The sequence below is a fragment of the Mobula hypostoma genome, chromosome 5, assembly GCF_963921235.1.
Source record: "Mobula hypostoma chromosome 5, sMobHyp1.1, whole genome shotgun sequence".
Taxonomy (NCBI): Eukaryota; Metazoa; Chordata; class Chondrichthyes; order Myliobatiformes; family Myliobatidae; genus Mobula; species Mobula hypostoma.
Window position 1 is genome coordinate 75225401 of NC_086101.1, and position 24577 is coordinate 75249977.

The 24577-nt window shown below is 40.7% G+C and overlaps 1 protein-coding gene across 6 annotated transcripts in view; it reads left to right on the forward strand.

Moving 5' to 3' along the window:
* neb (nebulin) overlaps nucleotides 1-24577 on the forward strand; it is a 365351-nt gene that overhangs the window by 83503 nt on the left and 257271 nt on the right. For all 6 annotated transcript variants that reach the window (XM_063048565.1, XM_063048566.1, XM_063048567.1 and 3 more), the window contains exons 32-40: nucleotides 3145-3249; nucleotides 4366-4473; nucleotides 7635-7946; nucleotides 11022-11228; nucleotides 14685-14789; nucleotides 16471-16578; nucleotides 18425-18736; nucleotides 20193-20399; nucleotides 22879-22983. In XM_063048565.1, the coding sequence (XP_062904635.1) occupies nucleotides 3145-3249; nucleotides 4366-4473; nucleotides 7635-7946; nucleotides 11022-11228; nucleotides 14685-14789; nucleotides 16471-16578; nucleotides 18425-18736; nucleotides 20193-20399; nucleotides 22879-22983 (1569 nt within the window). The remainder of the gene's footprint in view (nucleotides 1-3144; nucleotides 3250-4365; nucleotides 4474-7634; nucleotides 7947-11021; nucleotides 11229-14684; nucleotides 14790-16470; nucleotides 16579-18424; nucleotides 18737-20192; nucleotides 20400-22878; nucleotides 22984-24577) is intronic.

Below are 24577 nucleotides of genomic sequence, written 5' to 3' on the forward strand. Positions count from 1 at the left end.
CCTTCTGCAATGCAGGTAATTTGAAGAAGTTTCGGTGCTTAATGCATCGAAGCTGGAATGACAGCTTTTTCTACTGCATGTTTTAGGAGATACATGGTTGTTAGCTTGGACTTGGGGATTTACGTGAGTATTGTTATAAATACATCTTACCCAACACAAAACAACAAGCTAGATCTGTAATTCCCATTTCTCTTTGTACACTTGAGGCTAGAGCCTGAAGGCATCTTGGACCAGTCTTGAAACTACCTACTGAACACCTTTGCATTGTTATATTCAGGAGCCTCCTCTAAACCTGTCATATTTAATGAAGAATTGGGCTTTCACTCAAGGTTCAAGTTCAAAGTTCCAAGTAAATTTATTAACAAAGTACCCATATATCATACGGATATAGAAATAGTGGCCCAAGAAATAGTGGATGCATTAGTGATAATTTTTCAAAACTCTTTAGATTCTGGACTAGTTCCTGAGGTTTGGAGGGTGGCTAATGTAACCTCGCTTTTTGAAAAATGAGGGAGAGAGAAACCGGGGAATTATGGACCGGTTAGCCTGACATCGGTGGTGGGGAAACTGCTAGAGTCAGTTATCAAAGATGTGATAACAGCACATTTGGAAAGCGGTGAAATGATCGGACAAAGTCAGCATGGATTTGTGAAAGGAAAATCATGTCTGACGAATCTCATAGAATTTTTTGGGGATGTAAATAGTAGAGTGGATAGGGGAGAACCAGTGGATGTGGTATATTTGGATTTTCAAAAGGCTTTTGACAAGGTCCCACACAGGAGATTAGTGTGCAAACTTAAAGCACACGGTATTGGAGGTACGGTATTGATGTGGATAGAGATTTGGTTGGCAGACAGGAAGCAAAGAGTGGGAATAAACGGGACCTTTTCAGAATGGCAGGCGGTGACTAGTGGGGTACCGCAAGGCTCAGTGCTGGGACCCCAGTTGTTTACAATATATATTAATGACTTAGATGAGGGAATTAAACGCAGCATCTCCAAGTTTGCGGATGACAGGAAGCTGGACAGCAGTGTTAGCTGTGAGGAGGATGCTAAGAGGATGCAGGGTGACTTGGCTGGTTAGGTGAGTGGGCAAATTCATGGCATATGCAATTTAATGTGGATAAATGTGAGGTTATCCACTTTGGTGGCAAGAACAGGAAAACAGATTATTATCTGAATGGTGGCCGATTAGGAAAAGGGGAGGTGCAACGAGACCTGGGTGTCATTATACACCAGTCATTGAAAGTGAGCATGCAGGTACAGCAGGTGGTGAAAAAGGTGAATGGTATGCTGGCATTTATAGCGAGAGGATTTGAGTACAGGAGCAGGGAGGTACTACTGCAGTTGTACAAGGCCTTGGTTTTGGTCCTTTAATCTGAGGAAAGACATTCTTGCCATAGAGGGAGTACAAAGAAGGTTCACCAGGTTGATTCCTGGGATGGCAGGACTTTCATATGATGAAAGACTGGATTGACTAGGCTTATACTCTCTGGAATTTAGAAGATTGAGGGGGGATCTTATTGAAACGTATAAAATTCTAAAGGGATTGGACAGGCTAGATGTAGGAAGATTGTTCCCGATGTTGGGGAAGTCCAGAACGAGGGGTCACAGTTTGAGGATAAAAGGGAAGCCTTTTAGGACCGAGATGAGGAAAAACTTCTTCACACAGAGAGTGGTGAGTCTGTGGAATTCTCTGCCACGGGAAACAGTTGAGGCCAGTTCATTGGCTATATTTAAGAGGGAGTTAGATATGGCCTTTGTGGCTAAAGAGATCAGGGGGTATGGAGGGAAGGCAGGTACAGGGTTCTGAGTTGGATGATCAGTCATGATCATACTGAATGGTGGTGCAGGCTCAAAGGGCCGAATGGCCTACTCCTGCACCTATTTTCTATGTTTCTATCATCATATAAAACTCTGAATTTCATTTTCTTGTGGGCATTCGCAGTAGATGCAAGAAACACAATAGAATCATTGAAAGTTTGCCCCCAACAGGATGGACAAACAATCAATGTGCAAATTGTCAACTGTCTGTGCAAATACTAAAAGAAATATTAATAATAATAATAATAATTTGGAATACTTACAAAGAATAGTAAGTTCTGAAATGACAAATTTTAGAAAACACAACGTACACTTGAACGTGCTTAGATTAATGCTACCTGCAACATAAATTAATAAGAATTTTGTGTCAGTCTTCACTGTGGAAGTCACTGGTAGTTTGCCAGAAATTCGAGGATGTCAGGGGGCAGAAGTGACTGTTACTAAGGAGAAGGTGCTTGGGAAGCTGAAAGGTCTGAATGTAGATAAGTCACTTGGACCAAATAGACTGCACATCAGTGTTCTGAAAGAGATAGCTGAGGAGATTGTGGAGGCATTAGTAGTGATCTTTCAGGAATCACTAGATATTAGGATGGTTCTGGAAAACTGGAAAATTGCAAATGTCATTCCACTGTAGGGGAATGAATTTAAAGTTGCTGACCCTCCCCACTTCTGATTCCCCCAATGAGGACTGGCTCATGGGCCACCGGTTTCCTTCTCTTGAAGCTAATAATCAGCTCCTTGGTCTTGCTGACATTGAGTAAGAGATTGTTGTTGTGGCACCAATCGGCCAGATTTTCCATCTCCCTTCTGTATGCTGATTTGTCACCACCTTTGATACAGCTAATGACAGTGCTGCTGCCAGTATATTTAAATATGGCTTTGGAGCTGTGCTTAGCCCTATGGTCGTAAGTAGAAAGCGAGTGGACTGGGGGAGCTAAGCACACAGCCTTGTGGTGCACCTGTGCTGATGGAGATTGTGGCGGAAATGTTGCCAATTGAATTATTGACTGGGGTCTGGAAGAGATGAAATCGAGGACCCAGTTGTGGAAGGAGGTATTGAGACCAAGAACTTGAAGCTCATTGATTAGTTTTGAGTGCCGAGCTTTACTCAGTTAGTATTGAGGGAGTGGCTGCCGAGCATCCTCACTGTCCAGGTGTTGCAGGTTGAGGGAAGAGCCCATGAAATGGCATCTGCTGTTGACCTGTTGTGACGGTAGGCAAATTGGTGCGAATCCAGTTCACTCCTGCCTCCATTTAACCCTTACAATTTTTAATATAGGATTTTGTTATTAATGTTTTAACGTATGTTTTTTCTTCGCAGAAACTATACAGATCTGGAGGAGAAAAGATCAAGCACAAGTACACCTTGCCCTTTGATGTGCCTCAGTTCATTCAGTCTAAATGTAATGCTTTCAACCTCAGTGATGTAAGGACCACATTCCGAAACATTTACCTGCTTGAATCATTCCTTTGTTTTTTTTAGAAACTAAATTAACATTTTAAGCTCTAGATAAATTAACATATTTTACATATTAATTCCAATATGTAAGAAGGCATTTTTGCCCATCATATCCATGCCCTATTCCAGTAGAACAATTTAGCAGTGGCATGGTTGGGTAGTGTTTCGTGTAATGCTATTACTGCGCTAGCCATCTGGGTTCAATTCCGCCACTCTCTGTAAGTAGGTTGTACGTTTTCTTGAGGCTGCGTGGGTTTCCTCTGGGTGTTCTGTTTTACAGCCACGTTCCAAAAGACGAAAAAAGGATTAGCAGGTAAATTGGTCACATGGGTGTAACTGGGTGGCATGGGTTTGTTGGTCATGCTGTATCTCTAAAATTAAAAGAAAAATATCGGTCTAATTCCCCCTGTTTTTATTCCCTTACAGATCTTTATTCTTTCACACAACCACCAGCCTGATTATTTTCACCAGTTACCTACACTAAGGAGCAATTAACAGTAGCCATTTGCCCTACTAGCATGCCCTTGGGGTATGAGAGGGAACGGAAGCAGCCAGGGTATTCCACAGGGTCATGGGGACAGCAAGCATAGATAGCACCAGAGGTCAGAATTGAACCTGCACCCCTGGTAGTTGTGAAGGCAGCAGCTTTGAATGCTGTGCCACCATGATACATAAAAGAACAATCTAAATTGCTCTTTAATCAGAATATGAGGAGAACATTTTTCTGTATAAAGGAAGTCAATATTCCTATTTTCAACCAGTATCAAAAGCATGTAGTGACCAAGAAAGATTTTTTGGAAAGGGGCTGCAATGGAAAACAGAGCTTGTGTCTGCAGTACAAAGGCTGAGCAGTATTTAGGCTAAATCATTATTTTCTAAAACATTTTGCATGGCAATGGGAGTGGTAACTAAAGAGAAAGAAAAAACAAAAGAACAGGAAAATTTGGAAACCACAGGTTAACAAAAATTCAATGAACTCCATTTGTGTTGATGCTACAGGAAGATTAGGATGGATAGCATTTGAAAATATTCAGGTCTTCACAAAAAGAATGCTTTCTGAAATACAGTCCTCTATTTTTATAGAATTGCTACAAAAATGCCTGGAAGAAGTCACTGGCTAAAGGATATCACCTGGAACCAACTGCCATCCCTATTGTCGCGGCTAAAGCATCTAGAAATATTGCCAGTAACGTAAGTAGCCATCAAAATTAGTCTCTGATTCATGGCTTTTGATATAAGTAATAAATCGAAGAAAGACTAAGAAAACCATGCCTCTTCCTTAAATATATAAAGAAATATGATATTGATGAGAAGGGATATACCTAATGACAGGATGTAGATCTTCGGACAATGAAGGAATGAAGTGACAGTGGATGGAATAGACCTGTGGAAATTAGCTCTGTGGTTATATTGTTCTATGGTGCATATTGTGAGAATGGATCTAGTCCAAACAATGACAAATTTCAAGGTGATTATAAAGTGAAACTCAGAAGAACAATGAAAGCTGAGAATAATTTTAATTAAAATAGCAGAATAGGTTAGTATTCCAGAGCAAATTCAATGACACTTTGATTAAAATATAGTATTATTATACCCTAAATATTTTAGAAGTGCAAAGGGATTTGAAACCTCAGATTAATAAAATTGGGGAAAAAAAAACAAAATTCCAGAGAAATATCACAAGAATATCACAAAATTCCACAAGGAATGTCAAACAAAATCAGAATCACATTTATTGTCATTAGCTTATATAACATGAAGTTTATTGTTTTGCAGTAGCAATACAGTGCAAAGACATAAGCTTTATTATAAAATTCATTATAAGTAAATAGTGTTAAAAAAAAGAGTAACAAGGTAGTATTCATGGACCATTCAGAAAGGGCAAGAAGCTGTTCCTAAATCGTTGGGTGTGGGTCTTCAGGCTCCTGCACCTCCTCTTTGCACTGTATTCAATTTGTTATATAAATACAGTTTATAGTTGTAGGCTATTTATTTCTGTATCAATAGTTTGTATCAATTGAGTCCTGGGGGATCCTCCTGATAGGACAGAGATTAAATGGGAGCATAGGAGAAGCCAGAAATGGAGAACAGAAATCATGGTGTAGGTTGGGCAAAGATTATAGAAATGCACAAGTGTGAGGAATAACATTAAAACATTTATACAAATCTATAAACTGAGCTGTTCCTAGAATTCAGTCTGATGGAGATCAGCAAAGAAGTGTTGAATAAACAGAGACCCAATGTTATTTTTTGAATATCTTTTCAGATATGCATCACTAGTTAAGGGTAATGTTTTTTGGCCATTACAAATTATCCTCAAACAGACAAATTGATAAGCTTCTTAGGGGACAGTTAGAAGTCAAAGATGTTACTAATAGTTTGAATTGGGGCAGGTCAAGCCAGATAAGGACAACACAGCTATCCTTAGTTTTCTTTCTTCACAGATTAATTTACTTAAATTTAATTTCCCCAGCAACCATGATACTTAGGACTCTGAATCAATGGTCCAGGCCTTTGGATTCCAAGTCAGCAATTAAGACAGCATTTTACTCTCCATTAGAATGTGGATGCAGGCAGCAGGGTTTTGAATCACATCATTTTAAATAGAAAAGATTTAAAAGGAAATCATTGCTTCACCTGGAAGGGGTGTTTGGAGTGGGAAGGGAAGTGGAAGCCCAGGCAATGAAGTCCCTGTACTTACACTGCAAGGAACTATGAGCTCCGGTGCATATGTTGTGGTGGCTGAAGAACGACTTAGGATTTCACAGAGGAAGTGGGCCTTTTGCAATTTTGAAATGAGTGGGGAGGGATATATCCATTTTACGATGGAGTCATAGTGGATGTAGCAACAATAAATGGCAAGGGTAATTTTTTGAATGTAGAAACTGAAATGGAGTTTGAGAAAAATATTATTATTCTGAAATAAATGGGAAGAGTTAAGATCCAAAGTGATGGAAGTGGGTGGGCATGGTCAAAGGATCTTTCTGTTATTGTGGAGAGCTGAAATTAGTCGAGGAAAGAGAAAGTCTTGGTCATGGGAAGTACAGGCAGGAAATTTAACATTTATGGAACAGATGAAACGTAAATAAAAATGGAAGAACAAAATCAAGCCCTTACAAGAACATGGATGAGAGAAAAATGGAGGGTGATGTGAGAGAGAAGGATTAGATTGATCTTTAGAGTAGGTTAAAATGTCGACAATATTGCAGGCCGAAGGGCCTGGTGTGTGCTATGTTCTAAGAAGTATGTGGGGGTACTGATAGTCAAATTGGCTGTGGATTCAGTGTGCTTGCAATAGATAGTGACCTGCAGTCTATTCCCAGAAATGGACATAAAGAAATCAAGGAAGTTAAGACAATTCTCAAAGGACTTTATCAGAAAACATGAATGTTAAGGAATAGCAAAAATTGGAAGCAAAGTTGATAAAAAAATTTTTGGCAACAAGCACAAAATGCTGGAAGAACTCAGCAGGTTAGGGAGCACCTATGGAAATGAATATACAGTCAATGTTTCGGGCCGAGACATTTCTTCAGGATTGAAAGAAAAGGGGGAAGATGCCAAAATACACAAGTGGGAGGAGGGGATAGAGGCTAGCTAGAAGGTGCTAGGTGAAGCCAGGTGGGTAGGAAAGGTAAAGGACTGGAGGAGAAGGAATCTGGTTGGAGAGGAGAGTGGACCATAGGAGAAAGGAAATGAGTACAGGGACCAGGGAGAGGTGAAACGCAGTTAAAGAGATAAGATGCCAGGGTCGGGAATGGAAGAAGAGGGGAAGGAGGAGGGATTTCTTTACTGGAAGGAGAAATTGATGTTCATGTCATCAAGCTGGAGGCAACCCAGATGTATTATAAGGTGTTGCTCCTCCACATTGAGGGAGGCCTCATCTTGGCACAAGAGGAGGCCATGGACTGATAACTTTTTTGATTTAGAGTAAGAGTAAGAAATAGTACCAAAATGTTCTTCATTATAATGAAATAAACGTGTTAGCTGTAAAAGTTGAATGTCTGCCTTGTGCTGAGACTGATACGTTATTTATAAGAGAAACAAGTCCTGCCACTGCAGAGTGAGGGTAGGTATTTCCTGCAGCCATTGAGGGCCCAAAAATCTGAGGTGGGCAGTTCAGCTTCTACCTGTAGTCCTTGATGTGGAAATCTAGATATGGCGAGACATGCTTTTGTTTGCATTGGAACGTAGCAAAACCCCATCACTTTCATAAAGAGAGCCTTCCTGAGAACTACAAAATGACCATGTCCATTTCAACATAAAATATAAATGAAGTGTTAAATTTGGATTGTAATAATTTGTTTCATAGAAATGAATCTGAATTTCTCCTTGTGCATTCATATCTGTTCCAGTATAAGTACAAAGAGGCCTTTGAAAAGGCTAAGGGCAAACACGTGGGTTTCCGCAGCCTCAAGGATGACCCTAAACTGGTCCATTCCATGCACTTGGCCAAGATTCAGTCTGACCGTGAGTACAAGAAAGACTATGAGAAGAGCAAGACCAAATATCACACACCGATGGACATGGTCAATATCACTACGGCCAAAAAGTCGCAGGAAGTGGCCAGCAATGTTAACTACAAGCATCTGCTCCACCATTACACATACCTGCCTGATGCCCTGGGTTTGGTACTGTCAAAGAACATGATGGACATACAGAGTGATGTAAGTAGCAATGTTAAATGAAAGTCATAGTGGTTGGAAACATCCAGCAAGCTCAGGCAGCAGCTGTGGTGAGAGAAATGGAGTTAGCACATTACATCAGTGATCTTTCCCAGTAACCTGTGCTGATAGGTTGATTGGTTCTCCATTGCATCTGGCAGTGACAGTTGGGTTTGTGCAGTTCTGTTATGTGTTCATAGCTGGCTGCAGAGTCTAAGTTGTGAGTGACATACACATCCACAATAAGGACAAGGAAACTGTGTGGGATCTGGAAGTGGAGCTGCTGATATTGCTTCCCTCCTTTGTCAGGTAGTGCTAAGTATCACTCGGTGTCTCTCCTCCAGGTTGCTGGGAGTGCTTCTAACAAAGGCTCACCAGCCACTCTGGTCTTCTGCACTCTGCTCCAGCCATTTTGCTTCAAGCCCAGTGTGTATTGGAGGCAAAAATGACTGCACTTATTATGGGAATTTAGAGCAAAAAAATAAACAAGGCTCTGGAGGGATTGAATGCATAAGCAATCATGAGGAGGGGAAATTAAACAGACAATATTTTGCATCAAGACCTTTCATCTGGACTGGAAGATAGATGAGAGACTGAGAGGTGACCAGTGTAAAAAAAGGTGAAGGGAAGTGGTTGAACTAGCAAGCTACAGGTAGACCCAGGTGAGGAGAGGTGATGGATGGAGGATGGGAGGATGGAATATTAGCATTCTCCCTAGACTTTGCCTGAATCTGTTGAGTATTTCTAATATTTTCTGATTTGATTTTTAATTTTGAGTAACTATCAGACAGTTTTTAGATTACCTGAGCTCACATACTGTTAAAAATGCACGAATGCAAGAAACATTAGCTGGAGTGGGTCAATAGTATTGTCATTTAATAAGATCATAACTGATTCGATATTGGCCTCAACATCACTTTCACACTGTTTCCCCAAAGCCACTTTGTTTGGGGCAGCATAACAGTAGTGGTTAGCACAATGCTTTACAGTACTGGCAGCCTGAGTTCAATTCCCACCGCTGACTGTCAGGAGTTTGTACGTTCTCTCCGTTACTGTGTAGGTTTCCTTCCACAGTCCAAGAAAGTATTGGTTAATGGGTTAATTGATAAGTCATCCCATGATTAGGCCAGGATTAAGTTGAAGGATTGCTGGGTGGCGTGGCTCAAGTAATTTCTTTGAAAAAGCCCTTGACTCCCTTATAATTTGAATATATGTGAATCTCAACCTTGAATTATATTAAAAGGCTCCATCTTGGCAGTTTTCTAATGTAGGAAAATCCAAAGCGACAGATCTGTCTGAAAGAAAGCAGACATGTTAGCTCCATTTGAAATGGGTGACCTCTAAATCTAAAACTATACAAGTTATTCAGTTCACTGAGTCTGCTCTGCAGGTCTAGGACATCGAGCGGTACAGTAGAGGGACAAGCCCTTCAGCCCCTGATGTTGTGCAGAACTAATTAAACAAGTGTTTAAACACTTAACTAAACTAGACCCTTCTGCTTAAAATGCATACTGTCTAGTGTGAGGTGGTTCATTTTGGTAGGTCAAATATGATGGCAGAATATAACATTAATGGTAAGACTCTCGGCAGTGTGGAGGATCAGAGGGATCTTGGGGTCTGAGTCCATCGGACACTCAAAGCTGCTGCACAGGTTGACTCTGTGGTTAAGAAAGCATACGATGCATTGGCCTTCATCAATTGTGGGATTGAGTTTAAGAGCCGAAAGGTAATGTTGCAGCCATATAGGACCCTGGTCAGACCCAACTTGGAGTACTGTGCTCAGTTCTGGTCACCTCACTACAGGAAGGACGTGGAAAACATAGAAAGGGTGCAGAGGAGATTTACAAGGATGTTGCCTGGATTGGGGAGCATGCCTTATGAGAATAGGTTGAGTGAACTCGACCTCTTCTCCTTGGAGCGATGGAGGATGAGAGGTGACCTGATAGTTTAAGAAAATGAGAGGCATTGATCGTGTGGATAGTCAGAGGCTTTTCCCCAGGGCTGAAATGGCTAGCCCAAGAGGGGACAGTTTTAAGGTGCTTGGAAGTAGGTACAGAGGAGATGTCAGGCGTATGTTTTTTACGCAGAGTGGTGAGTGTGTGGAACGGGCTGCTGGCGGCAGTGGTGGACGCAGAAACGATAGGGTCTTTTAAGGGACTCCTGGATGGCTACATGGAGCTTAGAAAAATAGAGGGCCATGGGTAAAGCCTAGGTATTTCTAAGGTAGGGACATGTTCGGCACAGCTTTGTGGGCCGAAGGGCTTGTATTGTGCTGTAGGTTTTCTATGTTTCTATGTCATACCAGTGGAGGTCATTTTGACTCCTGGTAAAAAGACACCAGCTGTCAATTCTAACAGTGCCTGTCATAATCTTATAAAGGTCTCCCTTCAGCCTGCACCGTTACAGAAAAAAAAATGCCCAAGTTTGTACAACCTCTCCTTATAGCACCTATCCTTTCATCCAGGCAGCATTCTGGTAAACCTCTCTCCCAAAGCCTTCAACTTCCTGTTAGATCTTTGCTAATCTATATCACAGCCACATTTATCCACTATGTAGGAGTCACATATCTGTTCTCTATTGCTTTGCGTTTTGTGCTGCAGGGTTTATTGTGGTAACTAGTTACATGAGTGGGGCCGTAGTAAAAGCAAAGGGAATAAATTTCATATTCTTCCTTATTTCGTGGCAGTTTATAGCTTGGGAGGTCATATCTTTAGTTGACCACTGAGATAACGCTGAATAATGCTTATTTGTATGTTTGCTAATTGCTAGTAAAGGATCAAATCAACGTTTCGACTTTTGAAACGATCATCGGAGCTGTGGGCATGCCACTTAAGTTTAGTAGTCGTATTGTCGCAGGCTACCGGCAATTGTTTTGTTTCATTTTTGGATTAGCTTTGCTGCTACACACTAAATATCATGCAGCTTCTAGGCTAGAAAATTTTATCAAGCTTACAGTTTAGAGCTTTTGTAGTTTCAGCATCCATAGCCATTTGGATTATAACACTTTATTGGACTTGCTTTCTTGACCTATTTGGACCCATGGTGCTCAAGATTTTCTACAATTCTTGATTTTGGCAGAATTTGTATAAGCAGGATTACAATTGCTGGCAGAAGGGGCTCGGCTGGATTCCAATTGGCTCACTAGACGTGGAGAAGGCCAAGAAAGCAGGGGAGGTCTTGGATGAACATAAATACCGTCAGCATCCAGGAACCATCAAGTTTACCAGTGTCCCTGACTCCATGAATATGGTTCTGGCCACGAGCAACACAAAGCAGCTTAGTGATGTGAGTATTTTCATCTCATTATCATTTCTACAAGCTCCACTTGTATGTAATATGGATCCTAGTGTAATGATTTAAAATGCTGCTAAAATGCTTTTCCCTTTCTTTAATGTTGAGTGTATAAGACACAGTGTATTGTTGTGAAGAGAGGTTGTCCTTGAATCTTCTGCCCTGAGACATTTGTATGAGTCGAGGACTGGGAGCATAGTCTCCTCATCTCTTCAGAACAGAGATGAAGAGCGTCGAGGACTGGGAGCATAGCCTCCTCATCTCTTTAGAACAGAGATGAAGGGGAGTGTCGAGGACTGGGAGCATAGCCTCCTCATCTCTTCAGAACAGAGATGAAGGGGAGTGTCGAGGACTGGGAGCGTAGCCTCCTCATCTCTTCAGAACAGAGATGAAGGGGAGTGTCGAGGACTGGGAGCGTAGCCTCCTCATCTCTTCAGAACAGAGATGAAGGGGAGTGTCGAGGACTGGGAGCGTAGCCTCCTCATCTCTTCAGAACAGAGATGGAGAGGAGTGTCTTCACCCAGAGGGTGGTGTATCTGTGGAATTCATTGTCACAGACGGCTGTGGAGGCAAGTCATTGGGTATATTTAAAACAGAGGCTGATAAGTTTTTGATTAGTAAAGGTGTCAAAGATTACGGGGAGAAGGCCGGAGAACGGGGCTGAGAGGGATAAATCAGCCGTGATGGAGTGGTGGTGCAGACTTGATGTGCCAAGTGGCCTAATTCTTCCTGTGTGAACAACCTAATTCTGTTCCGGTGATTGAGGCTGTGGCCTGCTCGGCTGCTGCAGCCTTCGTGCCTGAGGACTCGCTTGCTATTTGCTTACATTTATTGTTTGCACGATTTGTCTTTTTTTTCCCTTTCTATCAGGTGTTTGATGGTCTTCTTTTTAACGGGTTCTTTGTTTTGTGGCTTCCTGTAAGGAGATGAATCTCAAGGTTGTATATGTTGTATACTTTGTATAGGTTGTATACTTTAATAATCAATGTACTTTGAACTTTGAACTTATAATATGGCCAGTGGTACATGCAATGCTAGCCTTAGCAAGGCAAAAATGCCAGTAATAACTCAGCATACTCTTGCACACCAGACGGTGGAATTGTGATTTTTTGCCCTGGTGAAATGGGTGTGGGTGAGCACCCATTTGGTGAGGGGACGTTCATGGGGACATGAGGGCAAAACTAGGATTGGAGCTGAATGGCGTGAAGGTGGGTGGAGGGTTTCCTTCCTTGTATTATCCATGATACTACACGGGGTGTATGGGGTGTCGGGGAGGGGTAGCCCCTCTGTTGGGGGAACATGTCACGTCCTTTTCAAGGCGGTTAGTCCACCTTTGGTCCCCACCTGGCACTCAGCTCTCACCTGTGGCTCCCCGTAGCCGTTTGCGTGCGACAGTGGCCACACCCCAGGCAACGGCTTCGACAAGCTGGCTAAACCAGGTGAGGTTGGCCGACGGGTCTCAAACCCTCGGTGAGATAGAGAGTTGTCTATCCCAGCATGTGAAGACAGACTCCGGCGGATTGAGCGGACGAGACCAATGGAAGGTCTAACGGTCAAGAAGGCGGTCTCTGCAAGGGTTGTGGAACGTGTAGAGCAGGATCAAGACACAGAAGACGTCCTGGTCATCCACTGCGCCTAGTTCCATCTCCAGCCGTCTGGACTTTTGTCTTGCCACTAGATCCAGATGGGAATTGGGAACAGAGAGTGAGGCTGATGCTGCGCAACTCTCCCTCACTTAAATCCAAATCAACCGCTAGTCTTGACACCATTGCCATGGTGTCGAGGCCTTCATTGACGTCGACAATGGACAAACAACATCCATGATGACACCTGGCCAACAGGAGCCAAAGACATTCACAGCAATTGTACTGCCCTGAAATCCAACAATCACCCATAAAGAGATTTTTGGTTTCTTTACCAGATTGCCAGAAAGCAGACACAATGGAATTTGTTTCAGTTTCTTCGTCACAGCTGGAAGCACCTCATGTAATTCGGTGATTACAATGTTTTTGAGGAAACTTATAAAGAAGTATACAGTACTCCTTTCCATAGATGCTTGGCTGACCTGCTGAATTCCTCCAGCATCTTGTGTGTATTACTCATGTGTTTTAAAGGTGAAGGCTGTGTTTGATAACGTATTTAATAGACTTTGAGTTTGGTTTTTGTACTAGTCGAAAGATAGCCAAGTTATAAGTTAAATATTAAAAACTTAGTTTCATTATTTAAGATTTTGTTATTATGTGGAAAAACCCCTTTATTATCCTGTAACGTACACACTCAAAATGGCTGCTGATTATTAGACACAAACTACACTCAGTGGCCCCAGAACACCTGCCTCTAGTGGAAACTCAAAGCATAAAAGCGTGCAGACATGGAAATGGTTCAGTTGTTCAGACCAAACATCAAAATGCGGGAGAAATATGATCTAAGTGACTTTGACCGTGGAATGACTGTTGGTGCTAGAAGGGGTGGTTTGAATATCTCAGGAACTGCTGATCTCCTGGGATTTTCATGCACAACCGTCTCTAGAATTTACAGAGAAAAGTGCGAGAAATGAAAAAAAGCATTCAGTGAGTGGCAGTTCTCTGGGTGAAAACACCTTGTTAATGAGGCTTCAGGTAGATGGAGCTCATCAGCCTGGGAAGGCGGTCCATCTAAGAGAGGGAAAACTCTGATTTCAAACCTCCGCTGCCTTGCGGCCATACCCACTTATGGGAAAGGCTTTGGGAGTAAACCCTGAGGACAATTCCGGAGCTGGAGTCCCTAAGGTAATCCGATGTTGTCTTCAACCTCGTTCTGGCAACTCCTGCGACGGCACCAGTGCCAAGCTGTATCAGCCCTTGCCCTTCCCTTGGACAACATCGGTGTCATGGAGAGGGGAGACTTGTTGCATGGGCAACTGCCCGTCTTCCATACAACCTTGCCCAGGCCTGCGCCCTGGAGAGGACACTCCAGCATCACCTCACTGTGACGGTGCAACATGGGCAAGACTTTCCAGGCGCAGATCCATTGTCTCGCGAGACTAATGGATGCCACCTCCTAATGAGAGAGGTCAGAGGAGAATGGCCAGGTTGGTACAAAATGGCAGGAAAGTGACAGTAATTCAAATAACCACACTTTACAACAGTGGTATGCAGAAGAGCTGGATTGACTACAGCAGCGGAAAACCATGAACGTGCACTCTGGCCACTTTATTAGGTATTGGTTGTACCTAATTAAGTAGCCACCGAGTGTATATTTTTACCAAAGATCAATGGAAACTTTCTTTAAACTGTGTTTAAAATCATGATGGGAAATTGACAAATAAGGAATTCCTAAACCACTAATCCTGGTTGATCATTAAGTTACTACACTGATGTGGCTGTTTTTCAGAAAGTATCCCATTCACTTTTGGTACTGAGTGATTAACAGTTTGGTCCATATGCTAATGATTTCCCCCTTTCCTTTCAGCTGAACTACAAAGAAGCTGGTGAAAAGATAAAACACAAGTATACCCTTGACCCTCTGTATCCCCCGGTCCAACAGGCGAAAGTCAATGCTCAAAACTTAAGTGATGTAAGTACCCAGATTTTGTATGGTAAGGACCACACTGAAGTAGTTCACATGAATCTGCAATTAGTTAATGTTTAAGCAGATCCGTTTCATATCGTTTCATAATGAACTTGCAATAATTATACCTGTAAAGCAAAAAAGGCAGTATTTGGCATGAGGGGGCTGGCATTGCCATGGCAACTTAAATCTACTGCTAACGTGATAGAAGCAACCAAAAGCAGATAAATATGCGTCACAAAGTGAAGAAAATTTTTCAAGCTGATGACTAGAAATAGAAGGACAAGATTTACCATATAATTAGAAGATCTTTATTGTTGTGCAATTTATAATATAAATGTTCATTATTCTATAAAACATTATTCATTTTTATTGTAAATATCAAGATGGTTCAAAAATATAACTCACCTTAGTCCATTACAGTTAAAGCTTGGGGCAAATACATTTGGATGAGGAAGGCTATAACAAAGTTACCAATAATAAAAATGCACATTTTAGCATTTACATTACCTAGAACTAACCAGGTAACTAGAATAATGTTATCACCACTTTGAAGAGTAAAGGTATTTTAATAATAATACAAACGTTTGAAGATTTCTATGCTGTGAGGGCAAAAATTCTTTTTCTTCTTACATGGAATACAGGGAAGGGAAGTGTACTGTCGTGCACTTTGGCAGAAGGATTAATGGAGTACACTGTTTTCTAATTTGGGAGCGAATTCAGAAATCAGAGGTGTAAAGGGACTAGGGAGTCTTAGCGAGGGATTCCTTAAAGGTGAACTTGCAGGTAGTGATGGTAGTAAGGCAGGCAAATGCCTCGCTAGAGATCTAGAATATAAAAGCAAGGATGTGATGCTGAGGCTTTATAAGGCATTGGTCAGACCACACTTGGAGTATAGTGAGTAGTTTTCGGCCCCTTAAAGGATGTGATGGCATTGGGAGGGTCCAGAGGAGGTTCACAAGAATGATCCTGGGAGTGAAAGGGTTAATGCATGCAGAGTGTTTAATGACTCTGCGGCTGTACTTACTAGAGTTTAGAAGAATGGGGGGTGCTCTCATTGAATCCAATTGAATATTGAAAGGCCTAGACAGAGAGAACGTGGAAAGGATGTTTCCAGCAGTAAGGGAGATTTGGACCTGAGGGCACAGCCTTAGATTACAAGGACGCCCCATTAGAACAGAGGTGAGAAGGAATTTCTTTAGGTGATCATTCTGTGGGATTCATTACCACAGTCAGCTGTGGAGACTAAGCCATTGGGGTTGTTAGGTTCTTGATTAGTCAGGGTATCAAAGCTTGTGGGGAGAAGGAAGGAGAATGGGTTGAGATGGGTAACAAATCAGCCATGATTGAATGGCGGAGCAGAGTCACTGAACCGAATGACCTAAATCTGCTTCTATGTCTTATGGTCTAATGGATTTCAGCCCATTAAGGTGTATTCTGATTTAACCTGGTCTTTGTAGAAATGCTGAAATTTTGTAAATTCTCAATGTTTAAAATTATAATTGATCAATTCTTAAAATGTCCTTATAACATTTCTTAGAAATGCTGTCATTTCAGACATAGTGTGGCTGAGACGCTTTTTGAGTATCATTGAAGTTAGAGTTTATTTATCTGACAATCCATTATGACCACTAAACTACCAACATTGGGCTCTGCATTCAAAAGTTATTTCTGTTTCCTTCTCAAGCAACTGTACAAGAAAGCCTGGAACAAGGTTATTGCTAAAGGTCATAATCTCCGGGAGGATGCCATTCCAATCGTTGCAGCCAAAGCTTCAAGAAACATTGCAAGTGATGTAAGTAAAATCATCTTCTGGCACTTAGCTATTATTCGAGTCACTAGCATTTCGATAACTAGCCAGTGTCTGTTCAGTAGATTTCCAGAGGCTGATTCACAGATGAACTCTTGGAATTGGACTCAATTAACTTCCATGGAAAGGAACCTGGGAAGTAGGACTCTGGGAAGTAGTCTAAGAATATATATATTCTTTGAGGAGTTATACTCTGCAGAGATTAGTGGTAGATTAGTGGTGGGAAATTACCTCTGATTGGTATAAGGGACAGTATTTCCTTGTTTGCAGAACATCCAATCATGAATTGAAAGAGTGCAAGTAAAATGGAAATATTGAACAGGGAGAAGGCTGCTAACAGAACATAAATACAAGAGATTCTGCAGATGCTGGAAATCCAAATCAACACCTGCAAAATGCTGGAGGAACTCAGCATTTACTCTTCAGGCAGGACAGCATCTATGGAAAAGAGTAAATGTCGATTTTATTCCCCTCCATGGATGCTGTCTTACCTGCTAAGTTCCTCTAACATTTTGTGCCACCTGCTAACAGATGCAGCTTTTGTAGTGAGTGTGTAGAGGTTTCAATATGAAAATGGCAAGGAAACACAATTTTCATTGACAAACCTGGGTGATTCTGTGTTTGAAGTAGACAAATTATATCCATTGTTTAGCAAAATAGTTACAAGAGGGAATATATTTCAAATAATAACAGGAAAGAGAGAGTAGAAAACAATCCAAAAGCTTCATATGAAATAAAATTTCATATATTCTGGCACACAGAACATAAATTGTTATTTTTGCAAAAGAATTATTGAAGATATGAAGCATAGTTCGCAGAGGTTACTTAAATTAACATTAAGCACAACAATGGAACCTCTGTTTTCAATTAATTGGACCAGCTGGGAAAATGGGCTGAAAAATGGCAGATGAAGTTTAATACAGACAAGTGTGAGGTATTGTACTTTGGAAGGACAAACCAAGGTAGAACATACAATGGTAAGGCACTGAGGAGTGCAGTAGAACAGAGGGACCTGGGAATAGTCATAGTCATAGTCATAAGTTATTAATCCTGAGGGAAATTGATTTTTGTTACAGTTGCCCCAACCTGAATACAGATACAGAATTCCCTAAAAGTGGCGTCACAGGTAGATAGGGTCATAAAGAGAGCTTTTGGTACATTGGCCTTTATTAATCAAAGTGTTGAGTATAAGAGCTGGAATGTTATGATGAGGTTGTATAAGGCATTGGTGAGGCCGAATCTGGAGTATTGTGTTCAGTTTTGGTCACCAAATTACAGGAAGGATATAAATAAGGTTGAAAGAGTGCAGAGAAGGTTTACAAGGATGTTGCCGGGACTTGAGAAACTCAGTTACAGAGAAAGGTTGAATAGGTTAGGACTTCATTCCCCGGAGCGTAGAAGAATGAGGGAAGATATGATAGAGGTATATAAAATTATGATGGGTATAGATAGAGTGAATGCAAGCAGGCTTTTTCTACTGAGGCAAGGGGAGAAAAAAAACAGAGGACATGGGTTAAGGGTGAGGGGGGAAAAGTTTAAAGGAAACATTGGGGGGGCTTCTTCACACAGAGTGTGGTGGGAGTGTGGAATGAGCTGCCAGACGAGGTGGTAAATGCGGGTTCTTTTTTAACATTTAAGAATAAATTGGACAGATACATGGATGGGAGGTGTATGGAGGGATATGATCTGTGTGCAGGTCAGTTGGACTTGGCAGAAAATGGTTCAGCACAGCCAAGAAGGGCCAAAAGGGCTGTTTCTGTGCTGTAGTTTTTCTATGTTTTCTAATATAAGTGAACAAACGTGTTAATTTTCTCATGTCATATCATTACAGTATCGGTACAAAGCAGCTTTCGAAAAGGAAAAAGGTAAACATGTTGGGTTCCGCAGCCTTCGAGATGACCCTAAGCTGGTCCATTCCATGCATGTGGCCAAGATTCAGTCTAACCGCGAATATAAAAAAGACTATGAGAAAAGCAAGACCAAATATCACACTCCATTGGACATGATGAATATTACTGTGGCCAAGAAATCCCAGGAAGTGGCCAGCAATATTAACTACAAGCATCTGATCCACCACTACACATGCCCGCCTGATGCTATGAGTGTGGTCCTGTCCAAAAACATGATGGACATACAGAGTGATGTAAGTCAAAGCTTTCGATGAAAATTATGATTTTTTGGAAATGCTCAACAGATTCATACAGGACCTACAACTGCGAAACAAATCTGGTATTTGTCTATTGAGATGATATTGGCCTGAAATATTAACTGATTTTTTTCCATGGGTGCTGTCCCAAGCCACCAAGTATTTTCAGTACTTTTCTGATTTTGATTGATTATTTATTTATTTAACACCTTTCATGCATTGGGATGCAGGCTCAAAGTGCTTTGCATAAATAGTAAAGATAAATGAACATAATCATAAAAATATGAGACAGAAATAGAAAATTATAAGTAAAGACTAACTTTATATATGTAGAATTAAATGTAATTGAATATACCAAATTATATGGATGTAATCAAAATCAACAGGCATTAAGTAATCCCATCATAGGCCAAATCTGGCTTGATTTGTAAGGCCAAATGATGAAATTTATAAGATTCACACTTCTTTTATTGCTACCAATAACAAAAATATCTGTTCTTTTGTTCCTTATTCAGTGTAGCAGTTAGCTTTAGAATTATGATTTCTTGCTTCATGGAGCTCAGAAGCCTTTCATTCTTACCAGAATGACTGGTCTTCAGTGTGTATTGATTTTTGTTTCGGACCTGGACATTGCTTGCAAAGCTAGCCTCCGTCACCTATCTCTAATACCCACTGAGAAGCTGGTAGAGAGCTGCCCTCCTAAACCACTGCAGTCCTTTTGGTGAGGACACAACTGTTGGGGAAAGAGTTCCAGCTTATAGATCTAGTGATGATGAAGGTCTGGCAATATTTTTCCAAACCAGGATGGTGCCTAACTTGGAGGAGAACCAACAGGTGATGGTGTTCCTGTGTACTTGCAGTCTTTGTCTGTCCTGGTGGTAGATGTCACAAATTTACCTTTAGAATGGGCTAGCCAAGTAACTGAAGCAACACACACAAAATGCTGGAGGAATTCAGCAGGTCGGGTCACATCTATAGAAATCAATAAAAAGTCAACATTTCAAGCTGAGACCCTTCTTCAGGACTGGGAAGGAAGGGGAAAGATGCCAGAATAAAAAGGTGAGGGGAGGGGAAGGGAAGGAGGATGGCTATAAAGTGATAGTTGAAGCTAGGTGGGTGGGAAAGATAAAGGGCTGGAGAGAAAGGAACCCAATATGTTAGGTTGGGGAAGGTACCTGTTTCCATACAGTATAACTCTATGAATGAAGATTTTTCTTCTCAATCCCATTCTAAGCAATTCAACCCTTATCCTGGTATAATAATGTCTTTAAACTCACCTCTATAAATTTTAATAGTAAATTCATCAGCTCTTTGGCATTATTTTTAATTTTATGTTCATTTCTTGATTTTGCTTTTAGCACAATTTTTATGACATGATTATTTCAAAAGGCAAGTAAAAATGTTAGAATTTGTGGGACTTTACTACTTAATGCATTTTGTTGTCTCCTTGCAGAACAATTATAAAATGGATTATAATAACTGGTTTAAAGGAATTGGCTGGATCCCTATTGGCTCTATAGATGTGGAGAAGGCAAAGAAAGCAACTCAATTAGCAAGTGAGAAGAAGTACCGTCAACATCCTGACACATTGGAATTCACAAGCATTCCTGATTCTCTTGAGATGGTCTTGGCCAAGAATAATGCACAGATATTGGATAAGGTAATCATCACCGTATTGTCCTGAGAATGGCATTTAAAACTCTTTTTAAATAAATGCACCTCAATCCTTGGTTTTCAGCCCAACTCACTACCTTGGGCGAAACAGTCCTCAGGCACACCACAGCCCAGCCACACACTGTTCTTACTCTGCACATGATTCCGACATGAATAAATAAATAGAAATCACCAGCAAAAATATTGGCTGATTAATTACCATAAATATTTAATCTGAATTTACAGATATGATGAGATCCCTGTCTGACATGGGCACAGGACAAAGTGAATGGTGGCCTGCCAAGCTTCATGATGCCCTAAAAATGTCTTTTTTGCAGGGCCTCTCATTATTGTGAGGAGAAATAGGGGAGGGTGTGATAGAATTGGAGGAAGGGCAGTCTTCTTTCTGGAGTAGCAACATTACTCAACACAAAAGTGATGATAATTGAGTAATTGTCATATCAATCAAGCCTGATGCCAGAGATTACCATACATATTTCTAAGTACCCATCCTATCTCACTGCATTTCTATGAAGAGATTACTCTGTTTTGGTTGAGAGATACTGCACAGATTTCTGTCAGAAATTTTGTTTCCTCTGCTCTTTGTGAGTAAAAAGCCTCTGCTGTTGGTCAGCTTGTAGTAAACCCAGACATGTGCCTGTCTCAAACACTGTGTTGTCAATGGATATAGGGTTTCAATTATGGCCAGTTCCATGTCATATTTTCAAAGCTCTGCCTCCAAAATTCATTCTAGAGCCTTCAGTAGCAATGGACTGGTGCCACTATATAGTGCATTGAGTTCTGATGGATTCCTATACAGTTGTATGATCGTAATAACTTAGGGCAAGACTTGTCTCCTCGAATAAATGGGTAAAGCCTTCTCCACCATTGAACACATCTATAGGAAACACTGGGGCAGGAAAGTAGCATCCATCATCAGAGACACCCACCACTTAAGCCATGCTCTCTTCTTGCTGCTGCCATCAAGAAGAAAGTACCGAAGCCTCAGGACTCACACCACCAGGTTCAGGAACAGATGTTACTCCTCAACCATCAGGCTGTTGAACCAAAGCAGATAATTTCACTCAACTACACTTGCCCCAACATTGAAATGTTTCCACATAAGGATACATCAGCTCCCACTTTGTCACAATGGTTCTCTCAAGTGGTGCTATGTCTTAGTTTGGAGAAAATTAGAAGTTGAACCTTTGAATCTTTATTTGATTTTGAGAAAAGATGGGGCTCATTTGCTCATTATTATCATTTGAGCTAATTGATAGATTTTTTTCACAATCTAATTGTAAATTTTTTGGTATATTTTCTTTTCTTGCTGGTGGTTTGTTTATTTTTAGAAGCTTTTTGTATGATGCATGGCTCCGGGGTTGTACACCGAATGTTTTTTTCTCTCACTTTTTCTGCTTAGTAGGTTTTTTTGTTATCACAAATTTTTTTCCAATCTTTAAGATAATGTCTTCTTTGAGACATTGTAAGTGTTGTTACTTCAATGTACTCGTGTTATTTCTTTTGTATAATATAACAATAAAAAGATTTGAAAAGAAAGAAATGTTTCTACAGCCTATAGTCTCACACTCATGGACTCTTCATTTCACATTCTCAATATTTATTGCTTATTTGTTTACTATTATTGTCTCTTTTTTTGTATTTGCACAGCTTGTTGTCTTCTGCACTCTAGTTGAATGCTTGGGCTGGGCTGTCTTTCATTGATTCTGTTATGGTTATTATTCTATAGAATTATTGAGTATGCCCACAAGAAAATAAATCTCAGCTGACACACTCTGATAATAAATTTACTTTGAACTTTGAAAGTGCTGTTGTTTTGCTAGCGACTGCAAGATGTAAAAAAAATTCCCTGCTTTTGAAAAGAGGGCCTAGGATCTGTACAAATCCCATCTACCTGCCTGTTGAGATCCAAGAATCTAATATTGCTATTGGAATCATGGTCTACCACATTTATAAAATGCTCACTTCCTGGATCCTTGTGTTGCTGGCAAGGCCATTGTTTTTTTTTTGTTTATCCTGATATTCTCCTTGACTAGAAGAGCTAGTTCATTATAAAGGTCTAATATACATCCAAGTAAGCAAAGCTGTTTGTGACCCCTGTTTATCAGTCAGATAAGATTGAAATGGTAAATTTCCTTCTCTAAAAGATCTCTTCTGGTTACTGCAACGATCAAGGAGGGTAGTGGTCCTATCTGCCCTTTTTGCTACTTAAGTAATTTTAAACCCAACTGCTACTGGGATTTAAACTCAATATCTGGATCTCTAAGTAAAGCCTTTAGATTTTAATCCAGTAGTTCAACAACTTTACAAAATTTCCCATGAACCTGAGAGTGTACTGGTCACCATTCTGTGGAATATTTTGTTCACCGAGAGAGGCAACTTGTTGTTGAGTTCTGTTCATCCCTCATCAGACACATCCGTTATCACTTTTCCTTTTAATCACATGGGCCTATTCTTTTTAACAGAAATTGTACACAGAAGCTTGGAATAAAGACAAGATCAAGGTCCATATAATGCCAGATTCACCAGAAATTGTGATGTCCAAAGTCAACCAGATGAACATGAGCGAGGCAAGTCATTGTGTTGAAGGTGAAAGAAACTAATATTTGTCATTGTTGGTTTAATCCTGCTGCTTGTCCAGTTTTGAGGATTTGGTGAGACCCAAGTATGTTAAAATAATAGGAATTTAGGAGTAGTAAAAGCAGAAACATATGATGCAGTGTCGAGAAGGTTGTGGTATAGATGTTTTGACGTTCTATATACATATCTTACTCTTCACCTTCAGTGTATCTATCCTAGTCACCTCTACTGTAGAGAATTTTTAAAATTATCTCCTTTATCTATACCTCTCACAATTTTCTATAACTTTATTAGCTCTCACCGAGACTCCTCTATTCCAATAAAAATAAACACACCCTATTCAGTCTCTCCTCATGACTGAAACATTTAATGTCAGGCAATTTCCTGATGATCTTCTCTGCATCCTCTCCAGTGCAATCACATCCTTCCTATAGTGTGGTAGCCAGACCTGCACACAATATTCTGGTTGTGGCTTAGCTAATACTTTATAAAGTATACAAACACAACTGTTCTTAGATTCTATCTCCTGGCAAATGAAGGCAAGCTTTCCATATGTTTTCTTCCCTATCCTATCTGACTGTACTGCCATCTGAAGGACTTGACTCAAGGTCTCTATATTTCTTAGTACTTCCATGGGCTCTTCTTTTCATGATGTAGTCTTAATTAACTAACCACAATGCCACTCCACTACAACTCACCAGCTCATACGTATCAGGATTAAACTCCATCTGTCAATGCTCTGGTCAGTTTGCCAGCTGATCAATGTCTTTCTATATCTTAAAATAATCTCCCTCACCATCACAACACAACGTATTTGTATGTCATCTGAAAAGTCATGCCCCCTACATTCACATCTAACTCATTAATGTATATAGTGAACAGCAAAAACCCCACACCAGTCCCTGTGATGTACCATTGATCACCAGCTCCCAGCCACTTAAATAATCTCTCAATGTCACCCTCTGTTTCCTATCACCAAGGGAATTTTGGATCCAATTTAAAAACTTTCCTTTGGACTCTAACCTGCTGGACCAGCGTTCCAAGGAGGGACCTTGTCAAAGGCCTTACCAAAATCCATGTCAGTGTGGATTATCTTCCCTTTGGGCTATAAATGAAAAAGGGGTTAGAAGTGGAGAAATTATTTTCTCTCATGGGGAATATCAAGACCAGGAGGGTGTAATCTTGAAATTAGTGCTGGACCACTGGTTGAGCACACCCATTTTTGCAATAAGGTCCAAACTGTTGTGGCATGGATGAAATCACCTGAGAGACAGAGTTACTGGTAAATACAAAGCAGCTTCTTTATTCGGCAAAGCAAGGTACAGCAGGCATCATACTGACGGAAACGCTTTCGGTGGAAAGGTCTGCTAGCCCAATGTGGGCTCAATATTTATTTGCTAAACACAAAGGGCAATCCCTACCTACAAAGTTATAGACAATGCATCAACAATGCTTTCTTTTGAAGCTACATAAACATCCCACCTTCTGATTTCATCCTTTCCTCCTGACGTCTGCATGTCTGGGTTGGTACTCACAGCCTTTAGGAGTGCAAGTTAAATCCACAATATATTTATTTGGTATTTT